We start from the raw sequence: 26,271 nt of genomic DNA, 5'->3' as shown, positions 1-26,271 counted from the left end.
ATTCTCAAAATCGGTCATATTGATGGCTTAGTCACGCAAGTGTTAAGAGAGCCTGGCCTGACGACCTGGTCTTTTATCAACGCGGTGCGAGCAAGCTTGTGGATCTGCTACTTTTGATGCTTTTGTGTGACACTGTAGTATGATACACAAATTATAGACTGGAAAATAATCGTCACCATACAGGCTACTTTCCCTGGTCTATGACTATGACATGTACAGGTCATAGTCCGGCGCGGGGGGGCGAGGGCTATATATATATCTCCCTCTCCCTCCCTCCCTCCCTCCGTCTCAAAAACTTGCATTCATTGGAAAATCGGCCAGAAGAGAAAATAATAATGTGAAAGGTAGCAGCAGGCACGCGCGCATCCCGTCGCTGCATGGTGGAGCCACAGAGAACACACACAAACACCCGCACACACACACACACACACACACACACACACACACACACACACACACACACACACACACACACGGCCGTCATGCGAACACAAACACACTCACACACACACACACACACACACACACACACACACACACACACGGCCGTCGCACAAACACAAATACACACACACACACACACACACACACACACACACACACACGCACACACACGCACACGCACACGGACGCAACAGGTTGAAGTAATGTGTTAGGAAGTAAAGGAAATAAGACGGCAAAATTAAAGTGTGTGTGTGTCTCTCCGTCTGTGTCTTTCTCTCCCTCCCTCCCTCTCTGGCCTGCAGTGAGTGAAACGGGAAGAAAAGAACAGATCTACAAGGCAACAACCGATCGACGCAATGACGCATTCCGGACCCTTTTTTACCAAACCCCCTTTCCACAGCCACGCCCCCAGCGTATTTATATGAACAGAAGTGCATGCCCACATACCATTCAGGGTGTTTCTTAGAGAGTGTTACACACTCTCAAAAACTAAACAATGTAATAGAAATGATATAAAAACATTAGAAACTACACAGTAGGCAAAACAAACATAAAACAAAGTGGTTATGGAACAACTCAGTTTTTAACAGCTTCTTAAATCAATCCACTATTATTTATTTTTTAATAATGGGAGACGTTTCCAGAGAGTGGGGGCTACCACTGCAAAGACTCATTCCTCATTAGCTTTTAGCCTAGTCTTTAGGACAGTCAGAAGCCCTTGAGCCGAAGAACTGAGAGATCTCACATTGTCATGGGGATGCAGCAATTTGGATATGCAAAGTGGGGTCAGTCCATGTAGTGCTTTATAGGTGATTAAAAGGATTTTAAAATCAATTCTACATTCAATAGGTAACCAATGTAGAGCGGCCAGCACTGCTGTAATATGTGGCCTACTACTGAACTTAGCTGCTTGCCTGCTCACCAGTACCGCTCCAGAGACCATAATCAAAGCTGTCCTCTATGACCTTCACTGGCTTCCATTCAAATAAAGAATCAATTTCAAAATACTGCCTACCACCTGCAAGGCAGGCACTCAACAACAAATAAGTTTTATTCTTACACTATGTACCTCTACACAAGAATAAGAAGAACAGTGGCCTGTCCAGACTTTTTGGACTGGGGTGGACCAAGTGGAGCACTTATGAAGGGGTATAGGAGTAGTCAGTGCGCGCTCTCAGTATATTCCCGAATCCTGAAAGTGTGTAATCGTGTACTTTAGCACAAATTGCTCATGACCTACAGTATGATATAGTGCATTGTAACGGCATACTTACAGTAATTCAAGCAAAGTTAAGTTAGGCCAGATCATGTAAAATGAGTTGAAAAAAACAAGGCACATCTTCCAAAAAAGTTTTAAAAGCTTTAGTATAAAGGCTACAGTAGTTCATTTTTCGGCCTTTATAGCCTTCTTCAGGGCATGCAGAAAGGACCAGATAAGTATTTAGATCTAGGGATTTCAAGGAGCTTGGCAGGGTTCATGATCACACTGTTGAGGAGAAAAGGCATTGAACCAGTGAACAACATTCTTTACATGACAATGAGGCGCTCGTCCTTCAAGGGGTTCTATATCATTGTTTGTGCTCTAAAGAATTTAATCGAGCCATGTTGAATGAGAACTCAGTGCTCATTTGCATTGCATTGGGGACTTGCAGGAGCCCACACATCTGGGAGTATGTGTGCCATTGTTATTGCAACCTCATTGCAACAGTAGTATTTATGAAAAGTGAATACGTTAATTTTGGTCCCAAACACTATACCTCAAAAACGTCTGGCTGGATTGCCATGGATGTTGAGCACATTCATGTTCCCCAAAGGATGAATCCTTCTGGACTGTCCAAAAATAGGCATATCAAAATTATACTTGCAAGAAAAACACAGGCAAAAGGCTAAATAAACAGCAACATAGGTACTTTACGGGCTACACACTTGTATGAAGGGCCCCAGCAGCTCCCTTCCTCTGCCTGTTCTCTATCCTGCCCAAACCAAACTGACTCTATGCAGCTACAGCCATCATTTTAAAGCAGGTGGGTCATACCAAGAACAAAACAGTAATTTGTATCAGTTAACTTAATCAGGGCAAACTATGTCCCATAACGTATATACAGTTACATAATTATACTTCAAACCATTTCCATTTCATATTTCAGGCGCCACTTTACTCACACATTTAGCCCTACAATTAGAAAAATTACAAGATAAAACAGGAACAAACACACCTCTCCTCCACAGTATTGGCACTTCCCAATCAACAGGATGGTTGCCAGCACTGCAGAGGAGAGACAGGTGACCAAGCCCCCAGAACCCAGTAGTTGAGGTATATAGACCCCTTAACAGACGACGTCACACTGATAAGAACCAGTATGCGTGCAACCAGTATGCTCTTAATGAAACCCATTCTGTCAGGTCTCGCTAGGACGCGCCTCACTAGCCAACACACAAGAGGGGGTTGGGTGTGCTGAAACCAGCGCACCCCGAAACAACAGGATGAGAATTGATTGCGTGAAACAATCACCTGTGCATCAAGTCTCAATGTTAGTAAACAAATAATTGGTCTATGGAATAATTTGGACATATCCAACTTAGCAGAGGTACAGTATGTCGCATTGGACATGCTGGCCATTCATAGGTACTGCAGCTCAAAACGGCTGGGGCCACTGTACATGAACGAGCGAAAACGGTTTCGACCAATGGGCTAGACTCACGAGCTTGCGCACGGGGCTGCGCACCGAGGTGACGCAAAACGCGTCACAGAAGCACCAAATAGGCCTCGCCCATCACGTTTCCCAACCTGGAAGAAGGGGTGATTTCGGCCCATGCCAACTCAAGTGAGCAACTCAATGCAAGTGGATGGGAGGGGACATCCGGTGCCCTCTATTATTTTTAACTCTATGCAGGTGACCAACAAACAATGTATTTTGTCCCACCTTTTCAAACATGTTTGAAACCATTGCAATGTCCATGAATTCATTCATATACTGGTATACAAATATGAAACACAACACTCCCAAACAGTCACTTCCAAGCTGGCCAGTGATGATTAATTTAGAAGCAGTTGTGTAGTTTGATGAGTAAGTGTGCATCGTCCCTTTCAAGTCTCTGTAGGGCACGGGCTGCCCTGTGACATACTGTACCCCTGATAAGTTGGATATGTCCAAATTATTCTATTAACTAGAGTACTGTTGGGCTTGGGGTTAACCACCATTATACAACAGGTAGTTCCGACGAAGCAATCTGATTGAAGCGATCTATCCGTGCTTCAAACAAGCATGACAGCACACCTAATCAAAGTATAAAAATCAGCTGCACTGATCAGAAGGAGTTAGAATTTGAATTTATATTGAATATCTTAAATACAATGAAAGTGAGCTAACAGTTACATTTTGTTTCTCTATGTGTCCAGTCTGAGAAAAGTTGTCTAGTGTGGCAGAGTAAACAAGGAGTCTGTCTGTATGTCAGACGGACCCTGTGTATTTCCAGGATAACAGAGATAACACTTGCAGAAAGGTTGTTATTTTGAGAGAGAAATGTCCCGCAATATGAATACATTTTGATGTGAGGGTGTGCTTTATCGTGATTATTGGCATTGGGAGTTCTTGCGGAACTCTGCTATATACAGTATAAAGCACACCCTCTAGTGTAATATTGCTTAATCATACCTAATCAATAACATCAAATCGATTTAAAACCTATAATTGTGGTGACGATGAAGCATTCATGCTACATGATTTGCAAGTGATGTGAATAAGATAAAGTTTGTTTGGCCAAAATGTTGACAATATTCAGATCTTGAGGACAAAATACATTAAGATTTGACTTAATTCAAAGTGCAATGGAGCCTGCCTTGATAGATTGCCTCAGGATTACACAATAACTCCCTCTCAGCACTGTGCTGTAGTGAAATAAATGCACAGGTTTATAGAGTACAAAGTGTAATTACCCTTTTTTTGGCATTTATATTATACCTACCTATTAAATTATTACGATACAAAATCACAGGATGCCTCTAAATCTTAGTGATTCACTGACCCATGAATCTGATAACCATTACTAGCGTTCCTATTTTAGGTATGTCATTATGAGCAAAAATACTGGCGAAATTTACCAAAAAGTGTCCATCTACAAGTTCATAACGCATTACAACGTGTTGTGAGCTTGTAGACCGACTATTTTTACCATGTGACACCATTGTACCTCAAAGTATAAAATATGGCTTTGAAGTTTTTATAGCTGGCAGGTTGATGATCTCACGGTGTGCAGTGTTCCCACCTTTCTCACACAGCACTACGTCACGGAATGTTTGACAGATCAGTCTGGATTGGATTCCTGCTTGCCTGTCATCGCAGATGTTTGATTACATGCCTTGTGCGGCTCCAACAACCAAACTTTGATTAATTGTTTATCAATCTCAACATTACAGCCTCCACTCGCCTCTGTTCCTCCTCCCCCGCCACTCAGTGGAACGTTGTGACATGTGCATTGTGTTAGCCACATGGGGTTCGGAGCAGCTGGTGACAGCTTCACTCCAACAAATGAGAGTGTGTTTGTTTACAGTTGAGACTCCCCCACCTGCTGGCTCGGTCCGTGAGGTCTGAGGCGACTGCATTAAGAGGCTCTACAAATTAGCTACATCATTAGAGGCTTAAGATACTGTGTACGTGCGCCTGGATATGATGCAGGTGTAGGACGGACCACGGCTGACCGACCGAATCGGTGCTGATGCAAGCGGGCGTGAGTGCACAGAGGAAGGTTTTTGAAATGCATGACAGAGGAACAGATGAAATCCCCAGACACACACGCACGCACGCACGCACGCACGCACGCACGCACGCACGCACGCACGCACGCACGCACGCACGCACGCACGCACGCACGCACGCACGCACGCACGCACAACACACACACACACACACACACCTACACACACCTACACACACACACACACACACACACACACAGTCCCCATTGAACACCGAGACTTAATCAGTACATACTTCTGCAGTGCACAATACATTGCAAAACATTGTTATGCATTTTTTTGCCACCAATGCACACTTCACTATTATTATTTAAAACATCAATTCCTTAGAGTGAGCAATTGAGATAATAATGGGGCCCCCTGCTGATTGTAAGTCTGTTTCATTTGAAGTTGTCAACAGTTGGAAAGCACACCGCTGGTTGTTATTATGGACTTATTTCAATGGCAGGCTTGTGGAATATGTTTGAGATTGCTTGCTTCTGTATGTTTTGTTGATTGATGGTGTTTTTGGCTTTGTCTGAATGCCAAAATAACTTTTCAGTCCCTGGCTGTGTGAACACAACTAATCGACCCCTCTCAGTTTTGTAGTCTCACTAATATTGTATTAGTCAGGGTGCCTGGTGCCTCAGCCAGTTAGTGCACAGACCATAATGCTCTTGTGAGCATGAGGACCAGGGTTCAAATCTGACCCCTGCGTTGTACTGTATCTCAGGTGTCTTCTCCGTCTTCTTGGTTTCCTGTCTCTCTACACTGACCTATCTGAAATAAAGCATACAAATGCCAAAAATAAATCTTATAAAATCATATTAGTCAGCAGTTAAATGTTCAACAATGACAGATTTTCGTTTCACCTTTATTTATTTATTTTCTTCCTTTCCTAGTTTGAACTGCTTACCTGTGCAGTTGTGCCACTTAGAATGGATTTGCTGTTCTACTTTATTGCCTTCTTTCCCCAGGTATTTTAATCATGTGTGTCTGTTTGTTTCCCTCCTGTCCCCTCAGCTCCTTGCGGAGGTCACTCGACAGGATCAGAGGGCACAGTGCTGTCCCCAAACTACCCACATAATTACACCGGTGGCCAGAGCTGCGTCTATGACATTTTTGTCCCCGGAGACTTTGGTAAGCATTTCAATCACTGTCTTCACTATGCTGCAGAAAATGTATCTATGGATTTGCACAGCTGTGCTATAGCTTACAGCTTTCCGATGTTGGCCATTGCAGGGAGATAGTATGGCTACAACAGCCAAACATTGAGAGTGTGCAAGGGCATTGCTTGTGTATTTTTTGGTCTTAACCACATGAACACTAGCATCATTATTCTGGTCAAAGAGATTTGCTATAGAAGGAAAAAAGGAGGGGGCCTAGTATAGACCCCTGGGGGACTCCGGTCAGCGAAGTACGTATATAGAGTTTAAGTGCTTTTAATGAGGAGAAAAGCCAAACCGTTATGTCTCTGTAGAAATTGAGGTTTACTCTCAAAGCACATCATGACTGACAGTATATTGCAAAACAACTTGCATAATACATTTCCCTGTAGAACGTAATTTCCATTGCATGCAAGTCTGAGACTTGTTCTTTTTGTCCTACAGATTGGATTTAGTATCTGTCAAGGTTACAGTCATAGTGGCTCAGGTTAAAATGTTTATCTTCTGCTGCATTAGTATGCAGCCCTTGTATGCTGCCTCTGACAATTGAACAGGCCAAGATTCGTGCCAGCAGCTATACAATAAGTTCCTTGGCCATGGTCAATGAAGGTCATTTCCGTTGCTTGCGGTGCTGTTTTTCCAATAAAACTGCGTTTCAACTATGCATAATACTCTTGGTTCGTTCTCCATACCACCATGCATGGGTGATGAGGAGGAGACACTCTTTCCAGTCGCTCCCCAGTGTTATACACGAGTCAAAACATGACCTAAGGAAAGGCAGAGTTTGGTCTCTAGCGAGAAGCGTGAAAGCAGAATAGGATCAGGGCGAGAAAAAATGTATTGTGTCAACATGAAAAATGCTCCATATATGGGTATTAATGGAGAGGAAGGTCAAGCAGCAGAATGCTGTGGGGAATGGACAGAGCAGGCAAACTCACGTGTGCAGAGTTAATCCAAGCACGTCTTTATGTTCATAATTTAGCAGTTCTTCAGACGAATATGATGCACTTCTGCTCAATATTGCATGTTGGTCATGAAGAGATTTTCAAATTGCAGGCAGGGATTTTTATCCTGTAAAGCTCAATGCTTCCAAAACACAAATTAATCTTCTGTGTGATGATCCAGCACGGCAATTTAGATCCTCCATTTCCGCCATTTGCCACTTCTCAGTCCAGGAGCCCGTATTTATTTTTCAGAAATCTGCATGTGAACATGGCCTTAATGCTTAAACTGCAGGCAAAATGCTTAATGGGGTGTGGAAGTCACTGAGCAAAACCTGCACCTGGGCCTTAGATTTGATTCCATTGAGACTCATGAAGTACAGTTACAGAGGCTATTGAGAAGTCACACTGATGATGACGAATACGATTTCTACCATGGCATGGCTTGAGGGAGATGTATTCTTTAGGATGGCCTAATAAAGCAACTGGAATCCACAACATGGATACAGCAAATCTATGTTTCCCATCAAGAATGGTACATCATGGAACTGTCAATTTAAAAGCCTCAAAGATTATAATATTTAATGTGGAGTTAGCAAACTTATACTCTCTTTGTGTATCGAAAATATTTATGGTAAATATTTGAATCTCTGATACATCAGGCAAAAGACAAATTATAAGGAAAGTAGATCCTCTTAGTTAATCTTGTAATAACTCGCCCATACTATTGCAGTAAGACAATAAAAAAAAAGCATTGAGATAGACACTAATGTATAGTACAACGTATCAATAATATTTCTAGAAACAAGATGTCTTGCTGATGATGATGCTCATGATTCAAACATTATTTGGGATTTTGCTAGCTGTCAAGCTAATACGATATTACCAGGAGAATTTCTCAACAATGAATACACATACAAATTTGGCATACTGTAGGAAACACTCTGTAGAACTCAGACATGACATCTTTGAGATTGGCATTAAACCTATTTCCAAGTTGAAAGATTATATGAGCTCTTTTTGACGTTGAGGGATGATTCATTTACATTTTCAGTAAATACTCCGGTTATCAAGCATGTGTCTAATTCTGTTGCATGTATGACCTGTAGCGTGCCATAATCCTTTAAGACATTATAGTGTCAAGCCGGTTGAACTGGCAGCTAAAGGTCAGTGGGAAATATAATCAAAGAGTTCAGGCCCAATGACCTGAGGGATTTATACCTGGGGGTTGTCAGCATTACATGGATGGATGTTTTTTACTGTCAACGTAAAGCTACAGAGGATTAGACAGGCCTTAGCAAAGACATATTCCAACATGGCTTCAAATAATTGAAGTTATGTTGAGAGCACTCACTGTTACTTTCTCTGAAAGAAAAAAACACACAAAATAAAATAAAATAGCCTGTGCCTCCCTTAGGCCAAACTTCACACTTGCACACACGTTATCTCAAAATTTAAGGGACAGATTGCCATGAAACTTGCTTAACACATTCATGCTCCTTGGAAGATGAACCCCATGTGTGGCCCCATGACTTTTCCTCTAGTGCCAGCCTCAGACCAAAGTATCAACTTTTAACACAAGATACCTATTCCAGGATGAACTCTATTGATTTTGGTTACCCCATGGCTTTTCCTCTGGCGCCACCCTTTGGCCAAGGAGAGTGTAAGGAGCAGCATACACTTTAGGCCAGGATCAGCTGGAGCGGCTTTTAAACTCTTAGGGCCCATTTTTGGCAATTGAAGGCAATTTGCGTTGTGGGTGTGTCCACACAGCAATTTTACTAGTTAGGGGTCACATTATTTGAGCGCAAACACGAGCACACAAGCCACTACTAGGTGGTGTTAAGGCTCTGAATTACAGTTGTTGATTACAGTAACAATTGTTAATTGTCCATTGAGCAGAGACGGATAAAGAAAGCCAGGACACAAGGGTTCACGCCATTCTTACAGGATGAAAGGTATTATGAAGAGATATTCAATCAGTAATAAAGTGTCGATTAAATGTATTCTACACTTTGTAAATATGTATCTTACAGTATGTATCTATTCTAGGCACATCTTAATCCCAATGGTGCGCCTTGCTTAAATACTAAGGAAACAGGTGCGTTCTTGCTGGTCTGAAGGCAGAGCACAAATTGCATGTACTGTAGCTTTAGGCATAAGATAGCAGTGCACTCTGATTGCGCCAGACTACACCTTGTTTTAGGACCAACACACCCATCTGCATTAAATAGGCGCATGATCATTTGATATTTAGACAACGGGAGCACAAAGTGTATAAAGGACACCTGTGCCATTCAGAAGATAGGATTAACACGTGCGCTGTCGCTAGTGCCGCATTACCCCAGGCGGAAGATAGGGCACTTAGTCTTGTTACACTCACAGACATCATACATACAATACTATTGTATGCATATTATGAATAGATTAACTGCATACCACCCAAGCTCTTATTGTTTTCTGAATAATTATCTAATACAGACGCACACTGCAGTGCCAGCTATGCAGTTGGTATACTAACAATGCATTGTGGAAGCTCACTGCAGGCCACTTCATCTCTGCCGAATCCCCACATCTAGCATACGGAAATTGATTTTTGTCTTTCTGCACAATATTTATGTGATAATATATTCACATTTTAGCTGCGTGGCTGTTGATTTTACCCATTCGGACAGTAAGTGCATACATGTGCAGGATGATGTGCATTTGTATTCATAAAACACAAATTGTTAATCATAGCAAAGACGAAATGGAATAAATAGATCTGGAGGGGCAAACTGCAGTTCCTGAAACACATAATAAGCTTAGTGAATAAAAAGCTGCACATTCATTTGTGACCCATCATTTTGTTGAACGACGATGCTTATATGTATGCTCTTTGCGTTGCTAATTTTGTTTTTCACTGTTCGAATGTCATTAAGGTACAGTGCGTATCTGCCTTGCCTTTTAATGTTTAATTATTCTGTCAGAAATAATGGTTGTAGTCATATTTCAAAGAATAGCTCCACTTTTTGTATCTTCTTTTTTTTTAGATGAATTATCTGTGGCAGCCAACCTGTGCCTTGGGCACTGCTTGTAAACACAGGACAGCACTGCCACAGAGGATTGCACTGTCTTTTGTTTACAACACCAAGTATTGGGATATTACTTTTTATTTGTTCTGTTGTTCCTTAAAAAGTAAAAGGGTTTGGCAAACCCTCTCTCTCCCTCTCTCTCTCTCTCTCGCTCTCTCTTTCTCTCTCTCTCTCTTTATGTATCTCTCTCACCAGTGTAATAAAAACAGTGCGGTAGTCTACAGAGTTTCCTTTTTTCCCCCTTTTTTTGTGTATGCTTGCTTTGGTCTTGGGTCTACATTTCTTTGGTGTTGCATAACACCTTTCTTAAACAAAGTTTACAAAGGCCTTTATATAAATTAAACTGAAAACGGGGACTTCCAGGTAAGCGTTGTAAGGGATGGCAGCTTAGTCTTAGCTCCTTTCTGTCAAGGGCAAAAGTGCCCCCCAGACCAAATTCAATAAAACTCTGAATGAGTGGAAAATGGCAATACTACGGTAGGAGGTCATGTCAAAGTGCTGCACAAGGGCTTAGCAAATATTACCAAGGAACATTTTTATTTTAAAGGTCAATTTGTTTTAGGATGCAGTTCCATTCTCCTCTCTCTCTCTGCCTTTCTCCAGGTATAGAGAAGTAATAGATAGAAGAGAACCGAAGCTCTGACCTTTTTTCTCCAAACCCATGGTATTCTAGTCTAATTTAACAAATGTCAATGTGATGAAATAGGTAAGCGGTGTGTTGATGGCTTGTTATCACCAAAGTATCTCAAGTGGCATTCCGTCAAAAGAATTAAGGCTGTTTCAGGCAGGAAGCGATTGACGCGCCTAGTAATTCATTTTCAATGAGAGGCGGGCGATTAGTTGGGACGTGCAGATAATTTGAAGGGCGGAGATGCAAGTGGGTGCTGTCCCATGAAATACTCGTGCTCGTTTCATGCACACGCGGGCGACAAGGGCTGGATTGTGGTCAGCTTTTTTTGTCTGCACATGAGGGGCACACCGCGATCCCGCTGATCAAGCGAGAACGCCCGCGTCAATCGCTCCCCGTCTGAAACAGCCTTTATTCAGCGAGCTCCTGAACCACATCACTTTGTCTGTAGTGGGCTGACCAATGCCCGACAAAGGCATCCCACCACTGATATCCCTGGTGATGTTTTGCTTACTGTGAGAAACCTTTGAAATTGAACAGCCCCATCGCACACCCCAACAACACTCAGGACAGGGCAGCAATCCCCATGCCATTGTAGTCAATCTACTCTGTTTCTCCAACATGGTCAAGATTATTGACGCAGCTTACGGTCCTCTACAATATGAAAATTCAACTATCATGGTTTTAGAGATATGTTTACAGCAATGTGCAAAAGGAGGGAAAGGACTATATCCAACCACTTTTATCATGAATCTTGAAGGTTGAAAACCTGCCTTTCCTTCTCTACTCTTTTGTCATTTATCATCACCATCTGTTACACGTACAGTTAACATTTCCCTGTTGACTGCCTTTTATATACTCCAATGCAGGACACGTACATGGGACTGTGTAACGTTAATCTGGATTTATTGCCTACCTGGTTACACCCCACTTTTTGTTATTGCTCATGGGTTTTTGTTATTTACCTCTTGGAATGAAAAGTGTAAGTAGTATAATCTCACATGAAATATTATGGGATGCTTTGAGACAGGTCGTGTTGTTTAAAAGTGGTGAAGACAGTTATTACCCTGTCTCTTTTGTTTTTAAATGAACCTGATCTACTCATCAAGTTCAGGTTCAAGTTTATTATACCAAACTGGGCAATTTATGTTACAGCAGATAATAAGAAACTCCAAGACACAGTAAACATACATACACAAGACACACATAGACATAGTCACAAGATCCACATAATAATAACTACTAATAGCTACCTCCTCCTGCTGCTATTATTATTGATGGCACGAATGGAAGTACGAATGGATCTACTCTGTAATCATTACGAACTACTACTCTAGTAGATTATACACCTGGTGCACGTGTTAGGCTCTCTGCAAAAGCTGATTACTGACAGAAACTAATAATGAATAGCTGTATGAAAATACTGAAGGGAGCGGAATTTGGAGGGCAATGGTAACGATGGTACGGTGGGGGTTCGTTGGTTGGTTACAAATTAGAGCCTAGAAACAGAGTTGGAACAGCATGATATTAATCACAGATTTTCGAAGTCACGGTACATGATAGACAATAAGCTATTCATCATTGGGGGGGGGGGGGGGGGGGGGAACTCTAAAACAATGACATTATCATCAGAGATTAGTAATCTTGAAAGGGAATGATTGAATATGATATTCTAACCACCAGTCTGGTTTAAAATGCTATGACTAGATGCTGTTTTATTGTTAGCATGTTGATAAGCCTGAAAGAGCAGAAAGGAATAAAGCTCAAGATGTCAGTGATAGTTGAGCTTAAAGAGGGTGTTACTGCTCAAAAGTCTAAACATAATAATGAGGCCGCGCCGCTTTGTGACTTTTTGTCAGACTGAACACCTGTCAGGGTGAGGATACTCAAAATATGAATGCATTCTTAGTGACTTCACATTCCAGGGATAACAGGGGAGACATGTGACAGTCTAGAAGCTGAGATCACTGAACAGGGAGTTCTAGATGCAATAATAAAACACAGGAGGTAAATCACCGGGACCAGACAGGTTCCCTATGTACTGTCTCAAAACCATGATAATTTTGTGTCAAAAAATATGTGGTGGAAACCACAAAAAAAGGTTATTAAATATAATTAGATTAAATTATTTATTAAATATTAAAATATTTTTTGACACAGAATCAAATGTTTTATGGTCATGATTCACCAGAAGCCTGGATGGCTTGGTTCTAGGCTTAAAATGATAATAAATATTTTAGGAAATCTATGGGAAAAATGTATCCCCATAGTATGTTGTTGATTTGAATTCATGTAGGCCCACGTACATAATGCATGCATGCAGCTATGGCTGGAGGTGTCAACGGGGCCGCCGTGACTTCGCGCAAAGACACCCGACTTAGTATTTTGAGGGCAATTGATTAATTAATTTTAAAAATGATTAATTCAAACAATTATACCCCTCCAGGGTACAATCGGATTTGCGCCCTTGAGGCCAACATCAGTGTTTTGTACTCTGTGGGAGACAATGGAGAGAGCGGAGAAGGGAGGAGACGAGAAAAGTTTGGCTGGTTGAAGACCAATCGTGCTGCAGCATTCTGGATCATTTGGAGGGGCTTAAGTGCACATGCCGGGAGGCCAGTAAGGAGTGAGTTACAGGAGTTTTGATATGACTGAGGTCTGGATAAGGACCTGGGGTGATTTCTGGGTGAGGAAGGGTCTGATCCTTCGAATGTTATAGAGTTTAAACCATACAGGATCGAGTGACCACTGCAATGTGTGCCTTGAATGAGAGCTGACTGTCCAGGACAGCACCAAGGTTCTAGGCCATTGGAAACGAAGTCACCAGGGCGTTGTCTATGTAAATAGTTAGATCCTGCATGGGGCAGGACTTGCCTGGGAAGAAGAGAAGCTCTGTCTTGTCTGGGTTCAGTTTGAGGTGACGAGAAGCCATCTACTCTGAGGTGTCAGCCAGACATGCAGTGATGCGCTCTACTACCTGAGTGGCAGAGGGGGGGAAGGATAGAAAAACACATACAAGAACATTGGTGGTAGAGTGATTTCAGCGTTGTATCAAGGCATGGTGATGAGTGGGGGCGGCAGTGGCTCCGGGGTAGAGTGGCCGGTAGAGCGGCCGAAGGGGAACCATAAGGTTCCCAGTTCGATCCCGGGCTCCCCCAGAGTTAGTGTCGAAGTGTCCTTGAGCAAGACGCTGAACCCCTAATTGCTCCCGATGAGCAGGTTGGTGCCTTGCATTGTTTCCTCCGCCATCGGTGTATGAATCTGTGTGTGAATAGGTGAATGTGATGCGCAATCTATGTGAAGTGCTTTGGATAAAAGCGCTATATAAATGCACCATTTACCATTTAGTATACAGTAGCAACATCTACCTGTATACATTATTAGAGATGAATGGGGAAAATAACCCAAGATAGAAATATCCAAAGATGACATATATAATATATGCAAGGCACTGCAAGCACAGCCACCAGCTTCAGAATGTGGAAGGAATTATGTTGGGAAAATACTGTTAGATTCTGCATCATTCCTAAGACTAAACATAGATTTTAATCTGCACAACAGCCTGCTGGAGGCTGTGTTATGTGAAAAATGATGTATTCTCAAAATGAGAACGTATTGGGATAATGTGAAATGTAATGTCCATGTAAAATGTATAGGCTATGAGCTGCCCAAGACATATATTTACAATAGGTTACCTACAGTATCACAAGAAAGAATACAACATGACAACCGATTTATTATTAAAGTTATACTAGCAGCAACTAAGAAGGTTATCACGAGAAAATAATGGAAAGAGGACCAACACTACTCCCCTACTCTGAGACACTGAGATTGTGATATGGAAGGTGTTATACTCAATTCAGTGTCGGTGTCTCGTAAAACATGGGAGAAGTGGACCGTTTATAAACCCATCACAAAGACACTTCTAGAACCTCTGTGTAAAAAATGGGTTGTACAGATGCCAGCCTCATTGACACCTTTCTATTTTGTTCTAGAAACAACAAAATCAAAACTAACAGGACAGCCTGTGTTCTAAAAGTAATCAATACATTTTTTAATCAATTCTAAGTCTTCAGGCAGACAGTGGAGTGATGCAAGGATAAGTGTGAAGTGTGATACAATTGCTTCCACTGGAATACTGCAATAATTAGACCTTTACCCTAATGTCAGTTTATAACACGTATTGTATGCAACATTAGTTCAAGTGGGGCCAATACTTAATGAAGTCTGCATGCAGGTATATAGTACTGTAGATTACTCTGCTCATCATCACACTTGATCGTTAATAAGGCCCACACCAGAAGAATGGTCATAATGAGACATTATTATGTTATTATGCTATCCCTGTCACAAAGACATACAATCACCTCTGCATTTGACCTGGGCTTTTTATAGCTTCACAGCATTATGTAATTATGACTAAAGTGTTTCCTATCATTTCTATTTCTTTTTTCGAAAATGAAGATAGTACCCAATCTATAATGTTAGGTCTTAGTTGAGTTGAGCTTGTTGCGTATGTCTTTATTATACTAACCACAACATATCCATAATGGCTACCACAGAGTTTGTCACGGCCCAAAGCAGGAGCACTGAGCGGTTGCAGTAATAAATCTTTAGCTAGAATGAGTGGGAGAGGCAGATAGTTCTCAGTTTAAAAGTCAGAGAAAAGAATGACTTGGAGTGAGAGAGATAATGAGTGAGAGTGCAACGGTAGTGAGTGCAAAAACAGGAGCCAGAACGAGACCGGGTGCCGCTGAGAGTGATTATGAAAAAGCTGACCCCAGGGGCTGATTGTTGGCTCGTCAGTGATGATGTTCAGTGGAGAGTAAGATTGTGCCTCGGGCCACCCTGGTGCATGGCTTCCTGCATCCCACGCACTGGCCATTCTACTGCCTGTCTGCCTGAGTGCTTTACGCTACAGTCAATGTTGGCAACCTAATAAGATCCATGAACTCTGCTTTCGACCCTTACTGACACAAAATGAGTTTTCAACACAGGGATACAGAGGTATTTCCAACTGGTATGTCTTTATAAACATTGGTCTGATTTGAGTGAATGGGAAACATTGCGCAAGGGGCGTTCCCATGCAAAAGTTTCTATCTTCGGACACCAGCCTTATCCCTAAAACACCTGCGCTACCCGTCACATTATGCATAGGTGTGGTTTTGATGTTACAAATAATAAAACCAATCACTGTGCCAGATGCCATTGCCTTTAAGAGAAGACTGGGCAAGCCATTATCCCCAGTGCAATATTATGCTCTCTCCCTCTCTGCCCAATGTGCCATGGCCATGGAAGAGCGACGTTGCCTTGGAATAAAATTATATTTGATACACAGAATTATCACTCAGACATTGCTGGTTAAAGAAAACTCTAAATTACAGCAATCTGCTTGTGTTCTGGATTAATCAAACAAACTCTGCAGCCGCACTGGGGCGCCGATAACATTGGACACTATACCTTATGTTTGATTCATACACTGTAGCCTTTGATAGCCTTTGAATAAAACCATATTTGATGTTAATTATCACCCACATGTTTCTGATTATAGAGAATTTTATATTATTGTAATCCGTTCATTATTTCCTGGGCAATGGATTAATGACACTGAACGGAACAAATGGCATTGCGCGACACACAGCACAAATCATTGTCTGCTTTGAATAGACTATCATCTTATATAAACACAATTAACACTCTGTCTCACTTCTGCTGATTATAGGAAAATTTGATCACAGAGATACGTGGAGAATTAGGAGAGAAGGAGACCTCTGAATGTTGTGCTGTTGTGTGCCCGACATGTCCATTGTAGGCGTGCGCGCTCCACCAAACAAATTTGGCATAGCAGGTGGTTTTAGAATCCGCTATGCACTTTCCCAAACGTGTGTGGGCAAGATAGCAATTTAAGGGAAAGCGCAACAACACGCCCACGGCCAGGCGCAAATAACGGAGTCGGCATAATGAATAGCGGGTATAGCGGCCGTAAGATATTCCTCTCGTCTATCTTTCAGCTTCCTCCTCGAGTCTCCTCACTCTTTATACCCACTTCTTCCCTTCCTTCTTCCCTCCTTTAATCCACAGAGGAGCGTTTCTCCACAGGATTTAGGCCTAATGGACTGTGTGTGCCTTTTGCCAAAGTGTACTGCACAGCCGTGCTCCCTGCCAAAGGGCTGATGCAATTTCACTGTGATAACGGATCATTAAAAATATATGTGATGTTGCTGTCATACGATCCCCCTGGTCTCTGTAAATGAGTGTTGTGTATGCTGAAAGCCTGTGCTGCCACAAAGCAGGTATGACAGGTAGCTCTTACATAATTCATAGCCAGAAGGACAAACATGTGTTGCAATTTATTCATACCTTTAGCCACTGCTTTTGTTATAAGAGGCTTTAACACCTTTCTGGATGGACCTTGTGTGCACATTTTGCCCTAAGTCACACCTACAGTAGCTAATACATTGGCTAATGGTAGAACTGGGAATTCATTGTCCAACACTCAAACCTCTGTAAACCTCAATAAATATTTGCCCGTGTGGTTCCACCCACAATTTACAACACAGTTACTACTGTTTTCCACCTGTGTAATTTCTTCAACCATGGAATTGTAATATATTAGATCAGTATTATTTTAATACACGGTCAAGGTTGCTGAATGAGTATTGACAAGTGTTAGAAATGCTTATTCTGCGCGCTCGTGTGGCGCATGTGGTAAAGTACTGGGCCACCGTCTAGGCATTCAAATCTACCGTGGTGCATATGGCTTTGTCGAACGTCCAGATGTGAACTCAATTGACCCGTGTTTGGGGGACGGATAGTGATATTTATTACTGCACATACTCCTACGGGCTGGGGCGACACCTGTCAGCAGGGAGTATTGGGTGGGAGGAGCGGGACAGAGGTGCTGCGTCCTCCCGGTGGGGGATCCTCACTCGCAGGTGAGCCAGTAGGGTACAACAGCAGTGTGTGTGGGGAGGGGAATCATTTGCATAATGACTAAATTGGGGAGAAAAAGAGGTAAATAATAACTGGCTACTATAAAATCTTATTTTTTTTAAAGAAACAAATAATAGCTTATTCCAAAGTTATTTTTCCTTTTCTTTGTTAGCTTTATGTGGAACTTGGCTCTTCTAAAACAATTCACAGGTGATCATATTCAGTCAATGTATGAAAATATTTCTCTGGATTACACCCGCTTTCAAAAAGAGAACATGTACTGCACATCATCCTAATATTCTGTCTCTGCTGTGGAGAGAGTCAATATATGAGAGAAGTCAAGGATCAGTGATTAGCCTCCACTGTATATAATGATTCCAGAGCACAGAGGAATAGATTGAGCCTCTTATCATGGCCTGTTATCTATACCAGCTTCTAGATAAATACTTCATTCCAATTGGCTCAAGGGTGGCCACAAGTTTTCGATAAGACACTAGCAGAAGTCTTATCACCGTTCGAAATGGATGCGGTAGCAAGGTTTTGACTGTTCCATTTCAGCAATAAGTAGATAAAAAATCTGTAATTAATACAACTTAATGAAGGTCCTCAAAAATGAAATAGCCATAGTGACATTTTGCTGACCATAGAATGATGTGTTTGTTCATTCACCAGACTAGTTACATCAATAAACCTTAGCTAAGCAGTAGTACATTTAGCTGTGCAGCATTCATTTTATTTGGGAATGCATCTATTTTATTACTGTAGCTACTATTAGCTCATCAGCCGGACTGAATGAAAGGGTATGGTCAATAAAGTACACACGCACACACACACGCACGCGCACACACACACACACACACACACACACACACACACACACACACACACACACACACACACACACACACATACACACACACACACACACACACACACACACACACACACACACACACACACACACACACACATAAATCACATAACGTTGCCTTTGTTGAAAATAGTTGTGGGGAAAAAATCTAATACAATTCAGCACTTTAGGACAATAGGACAGTGACCATTGTCTAACCCTATGGTGTCATCCCTAATTAGTGTGATAATTAGTCTCTGACACCTTAGACACCTGCATTCAGATTTGATTTGAATCTTGACATGCCAACACATTGTTCCACCTCCCTTTTCCCCTTAATTTTAGTATTGTCAAACGTACAGTACTAGAGGTCCGGGTGCCCCACGGGCGCCCCGGCCCCTAGCCGCGCACGGGGCTCTAGTGAGGGCTGGCTTATTTTGGGGTTACAAAATTGTGGGATAAAAATTAAAAAAAATTGAAAAATTATACATACAAAAAAAGAAAAGAAATACATGGGGGACCCCCTGGGGGTCCGCGGACCCCCGCGAAACATTGCGTACCCCTTCGGACCCCCGCGAAACATTGTGGACCCCCTCGGCTGGCTTTTGTTTTTTCATGAAGCTGGTTGCTTGTTTCTGGCGCAAAATCTGGCAACACTGACCTGGTTGCTTGTCTGCCTCCCAACCTGGCAATCCTGAGTGAGTAGCTACTCGCTAGCAGAGGCTGTGTTGATACGGTGGCGTCGGTTTTAATGTATTGTTTGGGATGTGCATGGCAGCAAAATGATGGACATTAGCGTGAGTGGGGTGGAATAGAGACATTACCTAATCGAAAGGAAGAGCGGGGGTTGAAGCGGAGGGCTCGCGTGTGTTGTTGTTGTTGTGCAGATGCAGAGATTTCAATGCCGACGCTTTATGTAGCGTCGGGTGTGGCCGTCGGCGCTCGGGTGTGCTCACGGTAAACGGTGTTTAAGTGTTTCCCCGTCCGGTGTGGTCGTAATGTGGTGAGTTGAATTAATTATGCCCCGAGGAGGCAAATGTGTAGTGAGCAATGAAAAGTAGCCTACGCCACCCGTAAATTCATCGCGCACGTTGTGGCTAGTGTTGTGGTGACATGTGATATGTTGTTGTTGTGTTTATCCCGAAACAATGAAATCAGTGTGGCGTCGGAAGCTTGGAGATCTCTTTCCCAAATGTATAAGTAAATAGGCAATATAAGTCATTTTAATTGCATAGTAAAGATGTTGTCCGAGCCTATGGTATTCACCCACAAAAGTCTTATTATTCTCATGTAGTTCGCCATCACTACTTGATAATCTTACATTAAAATTGGCTTAAGGCAGTGTTTATCAACCGCGGTAGATGGTACACTTTTGTACCGCGGATACTTGCGAGGTGTACCGCGAGCTTTGAAGAAAGTGTGAAACCACCCCCTCGAGAACAATTGCGCGTCCGTCAATCGATACGGCCATCATCCGTTTCACACACAGCCACGGCCGAGTCCATTCAGTGTAGGGACCATCACCCACAGGAATGCAAATATGTTGTCCTGTGCAGCCACTGACTGCCAGGGTTGCCTGCAGCCTGCAGCCTGTGAGAGTGTGTGTGTGTGTGTGTGCGCACGCACGCTCGTTGTCGTTGCTCGTTGCCTCGTTAAAAAAAAAGAATCCAGCAAACAGCCCAAATAAAGTAGTCCATTGAAGTAGATAGGGACAACACTTATTGTCGAGGTAAGCACAACATTTTGGATCCATTTTAGAGAGTTTAAAACTATCAATTCCAGCAGAGTTTGATGCTAGCAGTTAGCGCATAGCAATGACATATGGTACTTTTTTGCCTTGAATATTCATGAAAGGCAGAGTGACATGGTTTGTTTTTTGCCTTGAAAGCAATGAAAGGCATACCATTTTGCTATACTCAGTGTGCCAAAATATTATGGCTTTCATTCAGACAGTATATATTTGTAGGCCAAAGATGTATATATTATTTGTAATGGTGTCTAGGTGTACCCTGGGATATTTTGGCTAAGCCAGGTGTACCTTGGCACCAAAAGGTTGATAAACACTGGCTTAAGGGACCGGTGGGCAGGCCGGCTGACCTCGTCGTCGTCGCACTCTTGTCAAGTACAGTATGACTCAGCCATAACCATATAAGGAGTTCCCAATGCAGCTATGCCCACATATGGAGTGTGTTGTCTACCTCAATGTGTCGTCATGGTGTCAGGCACAATCAAATCAGTCGGCTCCATATATCGGCACAAAAGGGGGCATGCCCATATATGGGCATATACTGATGACATTAGCGATCTCCATATATGGGCATATTGGTTGGATCGGCGGTGCAACATAGGTGTGTCGTATTACGGCCCGAAATCTAGATGTGTAGTGGCCCGAACCTCTAGTTCTTAAAATATAAAATATTTGTTATCCCCTTGCAGCAGTGAGGACTGGCAAAAAGTGTTTTTGCCCTTAGATATTTTGTCTGAATATACTACAACTACAACAAACTACAAGAGAAACTATTACGTTACAGTATGAAGAAGAAACTGACAGAAAGTGTGTGACAGGAGTTTGAAAGTCTTAGGGGCTGTACGTGTCCACAGAAAAAATAATGTGCAGAGGATTTTCAAAGCACACAGGCTGGCTGTCTACTACTTAGTCATTACAATACCTTGGTTGTAAAATGAAATTAATGAGCAGTACCCACTTGGATGAGCTCTCCAAAATTTGAGCTATTTTCTACTTGATGTGCCCAGGGCGCTCTGCCAAAAACAGAAAATGCTAGCCGCCAAGAGCGCTGAAACGTGAGGCGCGGCGCTGGGAAGAGGAGCGGTCCTCCTAGCATGTAGTTTACCATAGACATGTGTGACAGAAAGACACTGGCACCTCAAAAAACACTTTCTGTAGACACAGCCACTTAAAGAGCCATTTGGTGATGCTAGCATTCTGGTTCTTGTTATCATCACAATGTGATCTGCAGCATATGTCCTTGTTTATGTCAGGAAGAGGACACTGTCAGTAAAGCCCAGGCGATGATGAAGAAGCCAGACCAAAAAAAAGAAATAAGAGTGCAGCCAAAGTTTATAGTGCAGGGAACAGTCAATTAGATACTGTAGGTTGTCCTCTGTATTCCTTCCACCCTACTTGCTTTTTTTTTTTTTTTCTCTTCTTACGGTCCCTATAAATATACGTTAAATAATCATGGCTGAAAACATTTTAAAAAATATGGGAACTATGTTTTACTCAATTGTGGTGTGAGACCACTTGAAAAAAAACATTTAAAAGGATTTTATGGGCAGGGTTGAAATGATGACCTGATGATGTAACTGTGATACACAGGACGTGAGCATATCGTCAGCCATCATAGTCAACCGAGCTTTGTTTTGGTTTTATAGTTATATACAGTACTCGTCGTTCTCCAGTGTCGCTCAGCAGAAACAGCCAATCTACAAGCTCACAATGTTCTTGTAGATCGGTTATTTTTTATTGTGCGACACTGACGTATGACGGGACATAACACATAGCGGTACCACACAGCGCATCTCGACAGCATAGGCTCTGTGCATGACTGTAGTTCCCTTTTCCAGAAGGTGGCATTCCTGTTTCCTGTTCCGGGTCAGTTTCTTGTAGCTTAATCTGATTGGCTCAGCAGCAGATTTGAACCGGAAACACATATGAAGGTGTTGTGTGCTTCCAGTTCAAATCTGCTGCTGAGCCCATAGACATATAAAGGTAGACGCCTCCTCTGGCTTTGAAGCGGCTGTATGGCGGACGCGCTTCCCTTCCGGGGGGGCAGCTGGAAATTTCCGCGTGCGTTACAGAAGGGGGCATTCAGTAGGCCAATCAGAGGCAGGTGGGGGCGGGACAACTAGATTCTGACAAGTCCTGGAAAAGACGCGCTGTGGTTGGCCAGTAGTCAACACGCTGTGATTGGCCAGTGCCCGTTCCCCCCGGAAATATGGCGGCCACCATACCAAACATCTATGGCTGAGCCAATCAAATGAAGCTATGAGAAACTGACCCGGAACAGGAAACGGGAATGCCACCTTCTGGAAAAGGGAACTACAGTTGTGCACAGAGCTTATGGGTGCATCCACACATGTACGTCAAGTTGACGCTCGGAAGTCGGAAGTCCCATCCACTCCCATGTTAAGTTAGAAACCGGAAGTTCCAGTCCGATGAGCGTCTGAAGTGCATATTTCATTGAGTATCGGCCAAAAATGTCCGGAACCGGAACAAGGGCTTGCAACCCTAGCGTCAACTTGACGTACATGTGAGGATCCCACCATGGGAGAGTGTGTGATCAGAACATCCATCACAGTCTCACAGTTACAAAAAAAAACACATAATATCAACATAAATCACCAAATGAATACCATGGCACAACACTGTACATAATGTCCCATAATAACATAATCCCTAACACATTCCCATATTCAAATAAAGACCAACAAGTCAATAAACACACTTCCTGTATGCAGAAGTGCATCTTGGGAAATGAACATAGAAGCTTCAGCGGACACGCCCCCACCGTTCAAGGTAGAGAGAGCTAGAGAAAGTATTGCTGTATAATGTAATGTTATAAGCTGTATTCTCACTATTTTTAAACCAAATTTTCGAAACCTTGCAATTGTTTTAATCATTCAAATTTGTCTGGTTTGTTAATAAGTCGTCGTGTGACTATACATATTATAACATTACTGTTTTGCAACGGTCCCCTCTGCATAACAATCTAATATCTAGGGGTTCCTTTCCAAAGAGACAGTCTTTGTCTTGTTTTCACTGGCACTGCCCCAGACTTAATGAATTACCTTGATTTGTATTTAAACAGTGTTGTGAACATTTATCTTGTCCTAACTTGTCATTCATCTGTCCTGGCCTTATCAAGTCCTGGCTAATTGAATGTTATCTTGCCAAACGAGAAAACATAATTTTGTCATGTTATGTGTTATTAATAATGCATTTTATTTATAACGCACTTTACATTCTTGCGAATCTCAAAGTGCTACAGGTTAAAAGCGTGACATAAAAACAACATATAGGCAACACAACAGTTACAGGGGACCCAGCTTGGCGAAACTAAAAAGGGTCAAAATAAAACTAGGCAAAACAGGGGAGACAAAAGGAAAACAAAACCAGAGAAATTAGTTAAAAGCTTTGTTAAAAAGGTCAGTTTTTAAAAACGTCCGTAGATTGTGGTGCTCTCAGGTGATCAGGGAGAGCGTTCCACAAACTAGGAGCTGTGTGACAGCTCCTAGTTTGTGTACTTCTTTGAAAAGATTCATAGCAATCGGACACTGCGTTCATGATTTGTGGCATTTCGTGCAAAACGGGCCCCTCCCGCAAAATCTGAAAGCCAATCAGAAGGAAATCTGAAAAAGCTGACAGATACTGTACATCATGATCAAGTGACCACAAAGATGCTGCTTACTGATGTGCATGAGTTTTGGACAAAATCTGTAGGAGTAGTAGCAAAAAGCTACAAAAATCTTGTCAGGTGGAAATGGGTGTGTCCGGTTATAGGATGGTTCAAGTTGTAGCGCCACCATGAGGCCAATTTGAAAGACTTAGGGAAGAGGTTCTTCCTTGGCCTACTGGGAGTGTGTGTGCAAAGTAACCACATTAACCCTGGTGTCTCTATTGGGCAAATGATAAAGTTATTTGGGTGAATAGCAGAATAGAACATAGACAACAGAGATAAGCTATAATATCCTAGTTTGAGGACTATTTCAGTTTTTGCTCACATCAAATTGACACCAGGTTGATACCTTCTGAGCATAGCATGGAAATATTTATTTATTTATTTATTTATTTAACAGGGACAATGCACATTGATCAACATGTCAGTTATTCACGTCCATGTAAATGAGCCAGAGTTAGCCAGAGTTGGCTAATTTTCATCTTATCTGTAGTCCCTGGGCAGGCTGTTAAAAAAGTGGTATAGTTATCCATACAAAAAGAGACATCGTCAACAATACAAAACAAGTAGACATGTACAAAAGACAAAACGAATACAGTAAAATAGGAGAAGACACATCAGTGATTAATGTGCACAAAAACTCAGTTTTCTGTCATACGTTTATTTTATTAATGAGGGCCATTGAGAGTTGTGCAAGGATGCAGCTGCATCTGTTGCCAAAGGACCTGATGTATTTCACTGCTTTAATCGATCATTATGACTATATGTGACTGCTTTTTCTATGATCCCTCAGGTTTCTGAAAATGTGTCTAATGTGTACTTTTGTGTGCTATGGAATCTTATGTGATTGCATCATAGCAGTTCCCTGAATCCATTAAAGATCAGAAACCACCGGAGACCACAGAAGCCACTACAAGTCTCATTGCATTTTTCAAAAAATATCTATGGTTTCAGAAGAAAAGAAAACGAGATTACCATCACATGTGATTATTATCAACCAGTAATTGTTTGCCTGCGCGTTTTCAATTCCCATTGAGCTTACGGTATGAGATAAGCACTAATATCATGATCACATACCCAAAGCAAACATGGAAATTAGATTGGAGAGGCCAGATCCCGCTGGCAGAATTCAAGGTGACGCATAAGTATACGCATGTATATACTGTAGTATGTATAAATACAGACACAGAATGTGACACCCTCTGTCATTCCAAAGTGTGTAGCATTATTCTACCACTTCTACTGCCAGAGGACAAAAGATTCATCATAGTCTTGCATAAATTAGGTTACAAGTTTACGATGATTTATTGACTTAATAGCTGGACGTGATTACAACAGAGGAGCAGATTGGAGTCATGCTTGGATAGTTTTGGATTAGAGAGAGAAATGAGCCTGTGTGTGTGTGTGTGTGTGTGTGTGTGTGTGTGTGTGTGTGTGTGTGTGTGCTATGAAGTGCAACCTATTCTACATAACAGAATCACTGCTTAGCTGGTATGCTAAGCAGTGAGCCCTCCCTAAGGGGAGAGGCAAGCATCTCATATTCAGGCATTGGATCCGCCATAGGCAGCCCTACTACTCAACAGAAACAAAGAAAAGCTGTGAATAGATCAACCTGCTTGTGTTAGAGCTTTTGTGTGTATACGTTGTCCTAGTTCATGATTCTGTGTGCGCAACCATATGCTTGCTGTGTGCAGGCTCTCTCTCTCTCTCTCTCTCTCTCTCTCTCTCTCTCTCTTTCTCCCCCCCCCCCCCCCCCTTCACGTTGGATGCACACACACAAGCACGCAAATGCGCACACACACACACACACACACACACTGTGTCAAAGTTTCCTGGCTGTCATTTGCCTTTGACTGCTGTTGGTGTTCGATCTATTTCATGTCGCACTGAACAAGCAGTGAGTCACCTTTATTATAAAAACAGAAATTGTTACACTCCCATTCCACTCTTTCCATTTCTCAAAAAAAAACTATTATTCCTTTCTTATTCTACCTCCCTCCCATATCTTTGAAAGTTCCATAGCTGGTATAACAGTTTAGTGTACCGTATTGGGAGTCTATTAACCAGGGAAATTCTAAACTGC

The 26,271-nt window shown here is 42.2% G+C and overlaps 1 protein-coding gene across 1 annotated transcript in view; it reads left to right on the top strand.

Moving 5' to 3' along the window:
- The window catches only part of LOC311039730 (CUB and sushi domain-containing protein 3-like), a gene marked incomplete at its 5' end in the record, with an annotated part of 373,258 nt that overhangs the window by 178,899 nt on the left and 168,088 nt on the right, over nucleotides 1-26,271 (top strand). Inside the window, one exon of the mRNA XM_084049684.1 lies at nucleotides 6,203-6,319. Coding sequence (XP_083905810.1) covers nucleotides 6,203-6,319 — 117 coding nt within the window. The remainder of the gene's footprint in view (nucleotides 1-6,202; nucleotides 6,320-26,271) is intronic.

Source organism: Gymnoscopelus microlampas, assembly GCF_963454915.1.
Source record: "Gymnoscopelus microlampas genome assembly, chromosome: 3".
NCBI classification, from domain to species: domain Eukaryota; kingdom Metazoa; phylum Chordata; class Actinopteri; order Myctophiformes; family Myctophidae; genus Gymnoscopelus; species Gymnoscopelus microlampas.
The sequence above is the reverse complement of the archived record's forward strand: the minus strand, read 5'-3'. Positions and strand labels throughout refer to the sequence as shown.